This window comes from Trichosurus vulpecula, chromosome 5 (assembly GCF_011100635.1).
Source record: "Trichosurus vulpecula isolate mTriVul1 chromosome 5, mTriVul1.pri, whole genome shotgun sequence".
Taxonomy (NCBI): Eukaryota; Metazoa; Chordata; class Mammalia; order Diprotodontia; family Phalangeridae; genus Trichosurus; species Trichosurus vulpecula.
The window spans coordinates 178,801,743-178,817,978 of record NC_050577.1 but is presented as its reverse complement, the minus strand read 5'-3'; the positions used below and the strand labels follow the sequence as shown (position 1 = coordinate 178,817,978).

At 36.8% G+C, this 16,236-nt stretch overlaps 1 protein-coding gene across 1 annotated transcript in view; it reads right to left on the bottom strand.

The window, feature by feature from the left end:
- The window catches only part of LMNTD1 (lamin tail domain containing 1), a 102,069-nt gene that overhangs the window by 46,101 nt on the left and 39,732 nt on the right, over positions 1-16,236 (bottom strand). Inside the window, exons 6-7 of the mRNA XM_036758443.1 lie at positions 11,733-11,919; positions 5,693-5,812 (exon numbers count right to left, since the gene is read on the bottom strand). Of these exons, the coding sequence (XP_036614338.1) occupies positions 5,693-5,812; positions 11,733-11,919 (307 nt within the window). The remainder of the gene's footprint in view (positions 1-5,692; positions 5,813-11,732; positions 11,920-16,236) is intronic.

Sequence of the window (16,236 nt, the reverse complement as noted above, 5' to 3'; positions counted from 1 at the left end):
GTTCTTGATCATAAATTCAGAAACTCATTGTCACTGGGGTAGAGCTGGAAATGTTCCCTTGCTTGCCAGGTAGAATGTAAGCTCCTTGAGAACAGCGGCTATTTCGTTTTGTCTTTGTATCTCTAGCACCCAGAACAATGGCTGGCATGTGGTACCAAGAAGGCGCTTAATAAATGCTTGCAGAATTGAATTATTCTTTACTACTGAATTTCTGGGAAATCAAAACCTGGTTCAAATATAGTTCTCTAAGTTTATTTCTAAATATCACATTTCAATGTATTTAATATTTGTAAGATGGAATTTTAGGATGCTATTTCAGTCAATTAACACAATTCCCATCACTATAGCACCTAGAGGCTTTACCCTTTTCCTATGTTTGCTAATGTTATTATGTTTTCCTACATGATTCCTAATGTTGTGAACCCTACTAAGTCACTTTTCTATAGCACTTTAAGGCTTAGTTTCTACTTTCTAAATCACATTTACATTTCCTACAGCATTTTAAACAATGCTGTCACAAGACCCTCTGTTATGAAGGGTTTTCTGTTTCTTTGAAACAGAGAAAGAAACTGAGGTGCTAGAAAACAAAGAATTTGATAAAGACTCATGGTATTTTCATGGATAAAAAAAGATATGGATTAAATAGAGGTAGAGTTATGTGGATTTGGAACTGGGTAAATAGCCAGATCACAAAAAGTAATCACTTATGGTTTGATGCTTGGCCCTGTGCTGCTTTAATATTTTTACCTATGACTTGGATAAAAGCATAGCTAGCATGCTAATCAAGTTTAAAGAATCACAGAATTTTAGAGTTGGAAAGGATCTCAGCAGTCATCTAGTCCACCCCATAGCTGAAAAGAAATTTCCTACTATAACATCTGATCTGACAAGAGGTCATTTTGCTTCTTTTGAAGACCTCTATATCTCACTTAGGAATAATTATAGTTTTCCTAATGTCAAGCCTAAATTTTCCTCTTTACAACTTCTTCCCATTGCTTCTGTTTCTGACCTGAGATCTCAAACAGAACAAATGGAATAACTGAATCTATTTTCCACTTGATAGCCCTGTAAATACTTGACTGCAGCATTTGCTGCTACTACCACCAAAATCTTCACATTTCCAAGTCACACATATCCAGATTTTTCAAATGATCCTCATATGACTTGTAAACTCAAGGCCCTTTATTATTCCAATTACCCTCCAGCTTATCAATGTTCTGCTTAAACTGCTGTGCCCAGAAATGAACACAACAGTCCACATGTGATCTGACTGGGGCAGAATCCTATGGGACAATCACTTCCTTATTCCCAGAAGGTCTACTTCTCTTAGTGCAGCTCATGATCACATTAGCTTTCTTTTTTTTCTTTCATTTCACAGTGTACTTATATTCAACCAGCTATCCACAAAAAAAAACAGATGTTTTTTCAGACAATTGCTATCTAATTATGCCTCTTCCATTACATACTTGTGAAGTCAATTCATTAAAAACAAATGTAAAACTTTTGTCCTTATTATATTTTACCTAATTTACTTGCTCCAGTCTAATGTTCTAGCCTGTCAGCATATTTTAAATACCGATTTCATTATCCAGTTTATGAGCTATCCATCCTAGCCCGGTGTCATCTCAAAATGCGATGAGCAAGCCTTCTATGTCTTTAATGAAGTCACTGATAAAAATGTTAAAGAGCACAAGGCCAAATGCAGATCCCTAGGGCAATGTAGTGGAGGCCAGCTACCAAGCTGACAATGGCTACCCTTCCAATCTAGTCATTCAACCAGTTTGGAATTTGTGTAATTTATACTATCATCTTTGTAAATGACACAATGTTAGGAAGGTTAGCTAACACGATGGATGATAAAATTGGGATTCGACAAAATTTTGACAGGCTAGAATGCTGGCCCAAATCTGGTAAGATGAAATTCAATATTTTGAACCCAAACACCTGGGTTCAAATAATCAATTTTGTAAGTAGGACATCAGGGGTATGTAAGCCAGCCAGAAGTCTATCTGAAAAAGGTCAGGTTTTAGTAATGGCCAATTCAAAATGAGTCAACAGTATAATATCGTAACCAAAAAGCTAATTCAATCTTAAGCCTCAAAAAAGGGATGAGGTATAATTTCTAGGAATAAGGAAATGGGCCTATAGTCTGTCTTAGTCAAACCACAACTAGAGTTCTAGGTCTGGACCTAGGTGCTACATTTTAGAAATGCTATTGATCAATTGTGATGCAACCAAAGGAGGGTGACTGGGATGGTGAAGGCCCTTAACATGCTGTATCAAACTGGCTGAAGGACCTAGGGAAGTTTAGCCTGGAGAAGAGAACATTAGGGTATTGTCCTCATAGCTGTCCTTGAAGGACAATTTGGAAGGAATATTTGAAGGACTGTCTCATGGAAGAGGCATTATCCTTCTTCAGATTAGCCTTAGGAGCAGAAACAGGAGCCACAGGTGGAGGTTGCAGTCATATTTAGGCTTCTATAAGGAAGCGTCCTAACAATTAAAGCTATCTAAAAGCAGAATGAGCTGCCTCAGGACAGAGTGTATTTCCCTTGTCTGGAAGTCTTCAAGCGAAGAGTGAATGACCCCTTGGTAGATATACTGTAAAAGGAATTGTTACTCAGATAGAGGTTATACTAGATGGTCTTTGATGGCCCTTTAAATTCCGGGATTTTATGGATCTATGACTTATCCAAGAGATCTTTATCACAGATAGAGCCAGAGTTTGCAAACTTTCTATTTGAATCTCCCTACCCTGCCAGTGAGTGTAGTGACCTTATCTTAAACTAATATTAATTGCTAGTTTTAAAGGAATACTTTATAAGTTATTAAAACACAAATAATTATTTTTAAAGTAGGACTTCCATGAAGTATCATGAATATTTCATGAATGAAGTAAAAGTCCTGCTTGATTTTATTGGCTTTTATAGACTAGAAGTAAAGAAACCTTCGTTCTAATCGGATTCATACTATGGATTTGGATAAGTTGCTTAACCTCTCTTGTCCTCAGTTTCCTCATCTGTAAAAGTATGGGTTGAACTAGCTCTCTGCTAGTCCCTTTTAGCTCTAAATTCTATGGTTGTGATTGAGATGATTTCTAGGCTCCCTCCCCTTCCCCTCCCCCCCCTCCAACTGAATTTTACATTTGTTTTTAATAAATTGACTTCACAAGTACAAAATGGAGGAGGCATAATTCATGAGACAGTTCTTCAAATATTCCTTCCAAATAGTCCTCCAAAGACAGCTATGAGGACAATACCCTCATGTTCCCTACTCCAGGCTAAACTTCTCCAGTTCCTTCAGCCAGTTTGATATAGCATGTTAAGGGCCTTCACCATCCCAATCCACAAGATTCCCTTGTAGATGTAAAAGGGCCATAACAATTTTTGCACTTTGCTCCCTGTTCTTCCCTCTTCTGAGCTCACTTTATCACTTCTTATACAACTTTCCACCCAAATTTGGGTAAATAAGAATGCACAGGAAATAGTTGACTCCCTTTGAGCATAGGTAATAAAATACGGCTCAAGACTATATATAAAGCATCTATGTACAGAACATATAGTTTGTATAAGAAGCTTCAGTGCTAGTAACTGAGACCTCTTCCAAGAGGAGCTCTGATCTGGGCCTCTCCATCTCTGAAAAAGTAATCTAAAGTCTCTGTGCCTGCATCTGTAAATGAAAAGTTTAGAATATTTACAAAGTACTTGGAATCTTGAAATGAAAGGAGATATTTAAGTATAATATATAATTAAGATGCAGTAAACAGTGAAGGAGAGGAAGAGAGTTCTATTGGCCTGCTTGGAAACAATGTCCTCTTGGGTTGTATTCCAGACTCAGCAAAGGATTTCTGGGTTGTTGCCTTAGGCAAATAACTTAAGCTCTCTCCATGCCTCCTTTTCTCTACCTTGGGGATTCAAATCATAGCTTACAGAAATACAAGGAAATTTAGTGTAACCTTATAAAGAGCCTTAAGGAGAAGTACATGAAAGCTGATAAAAGGCTACCAAGGGTCACTGATTATAGGAACAGGCAAGTTCCCTGGCAAATACTTGGGACCCTGATTCCTTGCACTGGCCATTTCTGCAGCCCTCTATAGAGGAGCCTAGTAAGAGCCCCCATTTTTACTTTTCACGGGGTACATAGAGAGTCTAGTGAAGCAACTAGGTCCTTTAAGGAGACTCAGAACAGACTGTCAAGATGGTAGGGAAACTTAGATTCCCTATGATGCTGAGAGGAAACTGCTTCTTTTTTTCTCTGATTTGTACTACAAGCCTTTCAAAATTTTTATACTGTAATGCAGACTGGCTACAGTCTATCTTGTTCAATAGCAGTCCTCATAGCCAATTCTCTCTTAAATATTCCCACCCTCATTACCTTGAACAAGTATCAGTTTCAATGCATATTTGATAACTTATTTTGTTAGATCTTCTGTTTGGCATGACAGATGAAAGTCCTGGAATTGCAGGGAAGAGGATCTTAGTTCAAATCCAGTCTCCAATTATGATTAGCTAATGTGACAATGGGCAAGCCACTTAACTGCCCTGAGCTTCTGATATCTCTCTATGATTTATTCACTAAGTTATGGGAGGGTTGAAGTCTGTGTGTGTAGAAAGTTCCTATACCACTGAGAGACAAAGAGACTTAACATATTAAAAATTAAAAACCACTGTTTTCTAAATTCAGATTTTTCTGGAAAAATATAATAAAGGTGCTCTACATTCATTAGGTAGTGAGTTCCCTGTCAATAAAGGAGTTTAAGAGAGACTGAAAGAACCCCCATCAGAGATATTGTAGAGGGCATTCCCACATGTTATAGAGGGTTGGCCTAAATCAGGTGTGGGGAACGAGGCCACATGTGACCCTCTAGGTTCTCAAGTGCCCTTGGCCCTTTGACTGAATCCAAACTTCACAGAATAAATCCCCTTAATAAAAGGATTTTTTTTCTGTAAAACTTGGACTGAGTCAAAAGGCCGAACCTAAGGACCTAGAAGGCCACATGTGGCCTCGAGGTTGTAAGTTCCCCACCCCTGGCCTAGATGAACTCTACAAATCTATGAATCTTGAAGGAAATTCTTACTCACCTACTATATTAGTAGCAATATGGTCAAGTAAATCAGACTGTAGGTGAGACAGAAAGACAGGATTTTTACAGTAGCCACAAAACCCCCAAACCATTTATTGTTCCTGATACCCTTTAGGTATTACTTTTTTTTTTACTAGCTACGAGGGACAATGATAGCACAAAAAGCCCTGAAATAATAAATTCCATCTCCCATTCTCATTTTTTCCTCCTGTATTTCTCTATCCTAGACTTAAATGTCATTGATAATATAGCAGGTAGATGTCCAGGCATTGTTCACAGTCCTCATTGCCACCCACTGCACACTCCACATCATAAAATTCCTATTTTATACTGTTAATGGACCTGCCCAAGATTATACAGGGATTTGAACTCAGCTCTTCTGATTTCAAGTTCAGGACTTTTTATGTTCTATGTGCTCTTTTTCCAATTTTGGCACATTTGGTGTCAGAGAGCAGATGCTGCTGATTTGTCTCAATCTGTGATTGTATTTAGTTGTGTTTCTTGCTAAATTTTTAAATATTCCAAAATAACCTGGTGCACCAAAGGGATTGGGAGACATACGTATCTATATATCAAGTTATAATCAACTGTTAAGAATTCAACACTGACTTCACCATTAGGTTTACACAGGATGGTTGTACAGTTGGGACTTGTTATAAATTTGTCTTGTTCCTTCCAAAGAAAATCTGATGGTGGCTGATGCTTTACCTCAGATGATGCTGCCCAAACCTACAGGAAATAGGAAAAAAAAACAATAGACACCAACTGAGTAATCAAACTCCAGGTAAATGAACTCCTTGATCCTTTTGTTAGGTCTAAGTTAACTCAAACAAGAAGAATCAGAGTACTTTCTGCATTAAGGATTGAGGGCAGGGGGAGATCTACATATTATTGTTCATAAAATTTCTAATAAATCATTAATGTAACATAAAATTATTAATAAAACATTATATCTAAAGACATTACAGAGATGAGGGATGAAAACTGTGGCAATCTACTACAAATATTAACATTTATCCAGAGAATAGAGCAGTGAAACTGAAATGGCAATATCAGGCTTTTAGCAGGATGAGGGGATTTTCTTGGTTATTGAGTTGAATCTAGACCTTCTCAGGAGATGAGATATCGATGGATGACATCAAGATTATAAGCAGCTACCAGCAGTCCAGGAAGAAGATGTGTGTTGTGGTAGGAGGTAACTTTCTGCTAAAGGTGAGGAAGTGACAGTTGACTTATTATATCCAATCAGGAGATAAACTATCTTTCACAGACAGAGACATCTGAAATGTGCCGCAAAACATTGAGCAAAGTATCAGGTCTGAGGACTGCCATGTACTCTTCAAGTGGGCATGAAAAGTGTCATGAGGAAGAACTCTGAAATAATCCTTAGAATTTATGAAGACCTCACCAAGAAACTAGAGAATTTTGGCATGAGGGCATTATTTTCATTACTGTTACCAAGTGAAGCCAAGGATTTTGGACTAAAAGGAAGGATATAGGAAGTGAACAGCTGGCTTAGAAAATTGCTTCAGAGAATGGGATTCAGCTTTCTGGACCTTGAATTAAGACATAGTGAGGCAGGGCTGTGTCTTACCTAAATTCTGTATGTGATTACATGCATGCAATAGATATTCTGAAAATGTTTGTTAAATGAACAGTCTCGTATTCAGGAATGTTACCTGGAAATTACTTGCCTGGGTACTGATCTAATTAAGAGTTAAAAACTGAAAAGTAAAGGGGAAAAAGAAAAGAGTTCAGACAAAGCTGCTGAACCAGATATCAGAGAGGTCAGCAAGTATGACATTGGAAGAAGAATAGGAAAAGAGATGCCAAGAGGTGGAGGTAGAACGGGATTCCAGCCACAGAAAATAGCCTGTTCAAGGTCACAGACACACTTAAAAAGGAACAATTTAGATAAAAGGTAGGACTGTGTTTAGGAAGTTAATTCACCTTTGTAAAAAGTCATGAACTTAAGTGGAAGAAATACTATGGAAAACATTTGGATAAGAAGCAATGGAGAGATAAAGAAGTGATAATATGTTCATAGTTTCATGTTTCATGCTGCCAGGACAGCTAGAGGAAATGGATGATGAGATTAAGCCCTTTCAGCCAAAGTGGGAGAGGAAACAGCTAGAATTGCTGATGAATATTCATGAGTTAGAGTTTTTACTGCAGAGGAATTATACCAATCCATGTATTTAGCCTTACTTAATTCATGATTGGCGTATTTAAAGGTTGGCCTTGGGGCCTCAGTTTCCTCATTTGTAAAAGGGGATAATAGTACTTGCACTAATGCACAGTTATTATGAGGAAAATGATTTTCATATCATAAAGCACTATGTGACTGTGAGTTATGATATGAGGAATCAGAGAGAATGGGAAAGATGTGAAACTGTTTGTAGGCTAATGTCCCAATTTTCAAAAATGAAAAGAAGAGGGATACTTCAAATTACAGGGCAGTAAGTTTAACATCAATTCTAGAATAGATTATTGAAAGGATGGTTTGTGAATACTCAGAAGGAGAAGTAGTTATGATGAAACACTGCTATGAGTTTGTTAAGAATATATTATGCTAATATAATAATAATATATATAATATATAATATATATAATAATATATTATTACTAACTTTATTTCCTTTACTGACAGGTTTAGTATCATGGTAGATCAGGAAAATGCTACAGCATTTAATAAAATCTTTCATCCTTGCAGACAAAATGGATAGATATGGATTGGAGGATTTGTTTTTCAGTTATTTCAGTCTTGTCTGACTCTTTGTGATCCTGTTGGGGTTTTCTTGACAAAGGTATTGGAGTGGTTTGCCACTTCCTTCTCCAGCTCATTTTACAGATAAGGAAACTGAGGGAAACAGAATCAGTGACTTGCCCAGGATCACATAGCAAACAAAAACCTGAAGCCGGATTTGAATTCAGGAAGATGAATCTTCCTGATTCCAGGCCTGGCATTCTATCCACTGTGTCACTAGAGGTGAATAGACTGGAGAATAATACAATTATATGGATTCAGAACTAGTTGAATGACAAAATCCAAAGTGTTGGTTAATTTCAACTTTAAGTGGAATAATGAATGGTTGTTTATCCTTCAACTCAAAGAAGAGCAATGACATCACAGTGCGATATCTTGACTAGTTCACAAATTGGATTTAAGTGAGGCAGAATTACATAAAGTTTGTCAGTCTCATTCTCTCTTCCAGAGTTATTGAAGTCCCATGGAAAGACAAAAGTCAAGACAACTGGCGATGGCCAAGGGACGCAGTGGATGACCTTGGCATCTTTGATGTTTGACCAAGTTATAAGTGCTTCACTGTACCTACTTTCACCTGCCTTCATGGCCACTGGAACAAATTGTTCTCATCTGCCCATTCTGCTGGGAGGAGTCTTTACATGCTTAGGGTAGACATCTCCCTAACTCGTTTAAGGCCCGCTGGTTACCCTCAACCTGGTTTAGCTTGTCTGCTAAGATAATTTACTAGGCTGTGGCTGCTGTGCATGCTACAGCTTCTTGGAACCACAAGTCAGAGTTCAGTGCCAGGCAGACACCAAAGGTAGATGAGCGGACCTGAAAAGGGCTCAGTAAGCCTCCCACCAGAGGTGCTAGTCCTGTTGTCTGTGTTCATTTCAACATTTCCGTCAATGACTTGAATGAGGCATAAATCATATCCTTATCAAATCTGTGAGTGACACAATGTTGGAAACTAACATATCAGATAAAAGAATCAGAATCTCATGTAACCTAAATATTAAAGGCAATATCATAAAAAAATTTAAACAGAACCAGATCAAGTACCTTTCATAGCTATGCCTAGGAGAGAATTCTTAACGAAACAAGGGGTATAGGTAATCATAAAGGATTAAATAGATAATTTCAATTGTATAAAACTGAAAAAGTTAAATGAGCAAAATCAAAGCAGTTAGAATAAGAAGGGAAGTGGTCAATTGGGAGAAAAAACCCTCTGCATCCAATATGTCTGATAAAGGTCTGAAATCCAAGTTATAAACTGAATGTAAGAACAAGAGCCCTTGTCTAAAGGATAGGTGGTCAATGTATGTGGGCAAATAGACCTGCAAATGATTAACAGCCATATGAAATATTGCTTCAAATTAGTAATAATCAGAAAGGAAAATGTTAAAAAAAACTGTTTCAGCTCACATCCAGAAAATGAGCAAAAATGACAAACTATGGAACTAATCAATGCTGGGGGCAAGATTGTGGAAGGATTAATACATTGTTGGGGAGCTATGAACTAGTCTAACCATTCTGACAAGCAGTTTAGAATTATGTTAAGAAAGTGACCCCAAGGAACTGATCCAACTATTCTGGAGAACAATTTGGAACTATGCCCAAAAGACAATCAAACTGTGCATATGCCCTTTGATGCAGCAATGCTACTATTAGGTCTGTATCCCAAAGAGATCATAAAAAAGGGAAAAGGAGCTACATGTACAAAAATATCCATAGCAGCTCTTTTTGTGGTGGCAAAGAATTGGAAATTGAAGGGATGCCCATCAAGTGGGGAATGGCTGAACAAGTTATGGTATATGAATAGAATGGAATACTATTGTGCTATAAGAAATGATAAGCTGGCAGATTTCAGAAAAACCTGCTAAGACTTAAATGAACTGAAGTTGAATGAAGAGAGCAGAACCAGGAGGATATTACACATAGTAAGAGTGACATTGTTGAATGATCAGCTAAGACCGACTTAGCTCTTCTCATCAATACAATGATCCAAGGCAATTCCAAAAAGACTCATGATGGAAATATCCACACCCAGGGAAAGAAGTGATGGAGTCTGAATGCAGACTGAAGCATACTATCTTTGCTTTTTTTGTTTTTGTTTTTTCCTTTTGTGGTTTCTTCCTTCACAACATGACTAATGTAGAAATATGTTTAAATGATTGCACATGTATAACCTACATCAGATTGCTTGCTGTCTTGGGGAGGGGGGAGGGAATAAAGGGAGGAGAAAAATTTAGAATTCAAAATCTTTCAAAAAATGAATGTTAAAAAATGTCTTTATATGTAATAGGAAAAAATAAAATACTGTTAAAAAAAGTGACCCAAAGATCTCACTGCTAGTAATATACCACAAAGGTCAAAGACAGGTCTCATACATCAAAATACTTATAATTGTACTTTTTATAGTAGCAAACTAGAAACAAAGTAAATGCCCTTCAATTAGAATACAACTATACAAATTCTGGTACATGAATGTAATGTAATATTACTGTACCTTAAGAAACAATGAATATGAAAAATTCAGGGAAGCATGGGAAGACATAAGCAGGTATAATATGAATAAAGCAAAACTAGGAAAATAATATGCACAATAACTATAACAATGCAAACAAAACTGGAACAGTTTGTAATTATAAGGGCTGAGCTTGGCCCAGAAGCAAAGATATGAGGATGTACCTCTTGCTCTTTTTTTATTTTAAATAGAGGTAGGCGACCATGGATGAGGACCATTTATATGTACTATTGGACTTAGTTGATGTGTTGTGAACTATATCTTTCACTGTCTTTTTTTGTTTTTCATCATAAAAGATCCCTCTCAGGGAGTGGGAGGTGCGGAAGGACATATAAGGAAAGAGGGTGATATAAAAAAATAAAAACTACAATCATGTAAAAAAAATCAGGAGCCCAAAAGATCTTTACAGCTTAGAACTTTAGGTCGATTCTAACTTGATGAAATTTAATGGGAAGGTACAACTGCAAAGTTCTATACTTAAGCTAACAAAATCAATTATACAAAGGCATGATTGAGGAGAAATGGCTAAAAGAAGTTCATGTGATAAAAAAGAATTTTTAGTAGACTATCAAGATCAGTCATCAGGGTAATGAGACAGCCTAAAAAAACTCTATAGGTATGCGTGCATACACACATACACACACACACACATAAAATCTTAGGCTACATTACGAGATATATAGAATTGACAGAGAGAGAAGTGATGGCTTCACTCTGCTCTCGCCTGAGCAGCCCGCGTTTATAGTACTTTGACCAGTACTGGCATCACATGTTAGAGGATATGTTGACACCTGGTGTGAATAGAAAGGAGGGTGACTAAGATAGTGAAGGGCCTCACAAAATGTTACAGGAAATTTGGGTACTAGAAATATTTAGCCGGAGGAAGACAAGACTTAGTGGGAACATGATAGATGTCTTCATCCCTGGAATAGATTATATGATGCTTTAGATAGGTTACATAAAAAAAGTTACATGGGTTTCATATGAATGGCTATTTTAACTTATTATCATCAAATGTAAGAGACAGTTGACATTGGAGAGCAGAGTTAGAACCAAGGAGCAGTAAATATAGAGAAACATATTTCATCTTAACATAAGGAGATGTTTCCTAACAATTAGATATGTTCAAAAGTTGAAAGGGATGATTGAGGAAGTCAAGAGTTCCCTGTCACTGAAGGCCTTCAGGAAAGAGACTGAGGGATAACTTGCTGTGGATGCTGAAGACAGGTTTCACGCTTTGGGTAAGGTATCTCCTAAGTGACTTTTGAGACTTTCAATGGTAACTCTATGCTTCTATAATATTAACTATAGAATTATTAATATGAAATTTTTGGTTCTTCACAATATTATTCAGTATATTTATATCTTGTACTCACGGTTACTGCAGCATTGGCTGGCATTCTAATATTTGGGTGGAATTTATAGTAAGAGACTGTATGACCATTCATATTTTGTTGGAGAATATGATCTCCAATTGCCAGTTCTTTGTCAGGAGAAGAGTTAATTATCTTCACGAACAAACCATTGCCACTTACTTCAGCTATTTTAATGTCTCCAAGAGCACTATAAAATAATATAACATGGTTTTAAAAGGTTGTGCCTTTTGTGACCAAAGCAATTTAATAGCAGAATAATAAAAGACCCTGCTACATTATTTAAAAATCCAAGAAAAATGAGTTATTATAGGGATGCAGCATGTGGCAATAGAAACAGCATTTATATCCTGGGTTCAAATCCTGACTCTATTACTTGCCACCCAAGTGACCTTGGACAAGCCATGTGACCTCTCTGGGCCTCAGTTTCCTCATCAGCAAAATGAGGGGATTGGATTAAATGGCCTGAGGCTTCTTTGGATCTATGATCTTATGACTCCTTTTCCAGATCTAAATCTACAATTCTTTTATCTTAGTGGATAAAACATAATATTAAGGAAACCTCGGGTCTAGTTATAGGTCAGATGCTGATGTTAGGTAACCATAGGCAAATATCTTAATTTCTTTATGACTCCTTCCTATCCAAAATTGTTATCTCCATTATGTATTTTGGGAACATGAGATTGTATTTATTTTAATTTGTTATCCCTTTTCATTTCTTGTTATATAATTCCTTATGCATAAAAGCCTCAGAATGGAAGCATTGTACCCTACTGGAAAGAGCCTGGGGTAGGAAGTCAGGAAACTGCCTAAACTCTGCCATTAAAACATTTCATCCATGTCTATTTTCTCATCTGAAAAAATGGGGATGGGGAAGCTAGGTGGGGCAGTGGATAGAGCACTGGCCCTGGAGTTAGGATGACCTGAGTTCAAATCCAGCTTCAGTAATTTACTAGCTGTGTGACCCTGGGCAAGTCATTTAACCCCAACTGCTTCTCAAAACAAAACAAAAAGAAAAATGGGGATAATAATGCCTATCCTAACAATTTCAGAGCTGCTATGATGATAAAATGAGAAAATATATTATGAAAAAATGTTAAAGTTGAAAGGACCATACAAATAACAAGATATTTTTATGCTATAGGTGGAAAATAATGTCTCTCTTTTTAAATGAAGAAATAAACGATTTTTTTGGTTGTTCAGTTGTATCTCATTTTATGTGACCCCATTTGCGGTTTTTTGGAGTGGTTTGGCATTTCCTTCTCCAGCTCATTTGACAGATAAGGAAAGTGAGGCAAGCAGGATTAAGTGATTTGCCATGGGGCACAGAGCCAACACTTATCTGAAGCTACTTTTGAACTCTGGTCTTCCTGACTCAAGGCCAGGCATTCTATACACTGAATCACCTAGTTGCCTTTAAATTAAGTTATAGAGCAGTATAAACATTTGACAGATTTTTGTGAGACAGTGGCAAATTATTTAGGTGTATATTATCAATCCTCAAAATATTAGGTTTATTATCACTACAAAGTTTCCCAGACTGATTTTCTCATAAGAATTTTAATGGGAGAAAGCCAAGTTGTCTTTTTCTGAACACTCCATAGATTACATGATCTTAGCCAAGATATTTATATTTTAACATATTTATCTGTGACATGGTTATGACACTTATCTTTAAGATTATGAATAAAATCAATGTTTTAAAAATTTCTCCTTATTTTCTCTTGCTCCATGTAGTTCCTATAGGGTAAAAAGAGGGTCAGGACAACGACCTTTAAAAAAACCTTTTCTAGGCTGCCATCTCTCTTATTGAATTAGTCTTTTAAAAACTAAAAATAACAAAATGAGATAGCATTTCTTTTTACCCTGACAGGTAGTATTGAGCAGGCTGTGATGAACTGAGTCACTTGCTGAAATTACTCTGTCAAGTTGAGGCCATTTTCCCTGGTCTAAACTGTTCAGCTGGGTTGTTCAAAGGGTGGTGCTAATAAGATCAAGGTTGTGACTTCATAGGCCATTTGCTTCATAGGATGGAGAGTTTTCTACTGAAAGAAAATCTCTTCCACCGCCACAGATTCTACCTCCAAGGTGGCCCAGGTGGAAGCATGGATAACATAGAAAAAAAACTCCACTCTACTGATAGAAAAACAACTCAAAGTACATACCTTACTATTTGGTGGGATTCACAGTATAATATCTAGAAACAAAGTATCACAGATTGATGGAATCAGGATTTAAGATACTTAAGGTATCTGAATAATTACCTAATCTAAGGGTTCTTAACCTTGGGGTCTGGGTCTGTGGGAGATTTTATGGGATCCATGAAGTTAGACTGAAAAATATTTTAATAACTGTATTTCAATATAGCTATTTTCCTTAGTAATCCTACATACTTTCTTTCATAAATTTAAAAATATTATTCTGGATGGAGAAGGGTTTCATAGGCAGTATCAAAGACTGCCAAAGGGGTCCATGACTTAAAAAAAGTTAAGAATTCCTGATCTAGTCCAACCTCTTTATTTTATGGTTGAGGAAAAGAGGCTCAGAAGTTGTGACTTGCTCTAAATCCTTCACTGTGTTGGTGGCTGTGCCAGTTCTAGAAACTGAATCTCTGGATTTTTATTTTAGCTCAGTGTTCTTTCCTACCATCTCATCGTGCATCTCCTTGGCAATCTGATGCAGACTCAACAAAAGAAAAGCTTAAGTTCATTTTCACCAGCACTAGGAAGAAGTGGGTCTGTATTCTTGATCTGTGGTACATATAAGGTTTTTTGGTTTATTTTTTGTGAATGTATATACATATGTATGTACATATACCATATATAACATGTGTATACACATCTATCTATCTATCAAATTTGGGGTATTTGGGGATAGTTAATTTCTTTTTTGGAGGGGGGAAGGCAAGGCAATTGGGGTTAAGTGACTTGCCCAAGGTCGCATAGCTAGTAAATGTGTCAAGTGTGTGAGGCTGGATTTGAACTCAGGTCCTCCTCACTCCAGGGCTGGTGCTCTACTCACTGCACCACCAAGTTGCCCCATAGTTAATTTCTTACAAAACTAAATGCCTACTTCTTTCCTTGAAAGAGAATACTCATTATCATTACATGCCTCTCTAGACATGTTGAGAATGAAACATTATATTCTTATACTTTATAAATGTTATCATCTTTGTGAAGTTTTTTTTTTATAGGAGATTCTTTTGTCCCTTTTCCAATACAAGCTTTCATCATTTCTCTACAGGATAAGCACTAATTTATAAATTACGTACTTAAACAGATAAGCAAGCCATTATAATGTCTTGGCTATTTTTTAATTACTTATACAAGCAGTGAATTGATATTCATGCTTTTTTAAACTTCTGATTACTCAAAAGTGCTATTAATTTATTGAACTTAAAGATGCATTTTATTCTTAAGTTTAAATATAATTTGCCTTATCAAGAGACTTCTCTATTAAGTATCAGAATTAATCATTTCAATTGCCTTCCTTTTGAAAAAAGACCCAAATCTATGGGGAAATACTTCTCAGATTGACAAATACTTCAATACATGAAGATAAGGCCAATCTTTTGTCAGACAGACTTCTAAGTTACCTTTTTTTTTGAATCCACACATTCATGCTAGGTAAGAAAATGGACTAGATAACCTGTTCCTCCTCCTATGCCCTCTTCTTAACTTCCCAACCCTACTCGTAGTATGCACCAGTGAGAGTTTTATATAACTCGTTAACCATGACGGCATTATCTTACCAATGTCCTTTCCTTTCTCCCTATAAATATGCCATCTTTTACTTATTATAAGAGACCTCTGACTAAATTAACATTCTTCCTCTGAATGAAAAAACAAACCATCAAGTACCTAAAATGTTTCAGCTAATAGTCAACCTTGCATTATTTGCTCTGACTTCAGGTCAGTTCTCCAAGACAGATCCATGCTAGTAATCTTATTTTAATTTACTTTTAGATGCTTCCCATTACTCTGTAGGTAATGGCAAACCAGTTATCTTGTTACCTGGAATTTGCCTTCAAGCTATTGGCTTCCACTAGTTCATATCTGCCTAAAACCTGTAATCAGTCGACTGGTGGGAGAAACTATCAAGATTTCCTCTTGAGTTCAAGTTGGACTTGGTAAAGGACCTATTCAGTTTGACTAATGATAAGATTGGGAGCATTTTATCTGCCCTAAGAGATCCATACAAGGTCTCAGCTTGTCTCAAGTGTCTAAAGAATTAGAACAGGCAGGTAAATTCTGTATTCTACTTCCCTAGTATTTTTAGTCATAGTCTTGCTTCACTTCCCTATTTGAACATACCTAGTACCCATTGGGGTACTGGTGGGAATGGAAAGATGTCCTCTATCATGATGAACTGGAATCCATCTGGTATCGGGTAAGAGCCTTGGAGGGGGGGGCTTTTCTCCTGAGCTTCATGCCAATTCCCTCTTTCTTCTTTCCTGACTGCCTCGCTCCATCCTCACTCCTCCAAGAGGGAACTTAGAATCTTCACT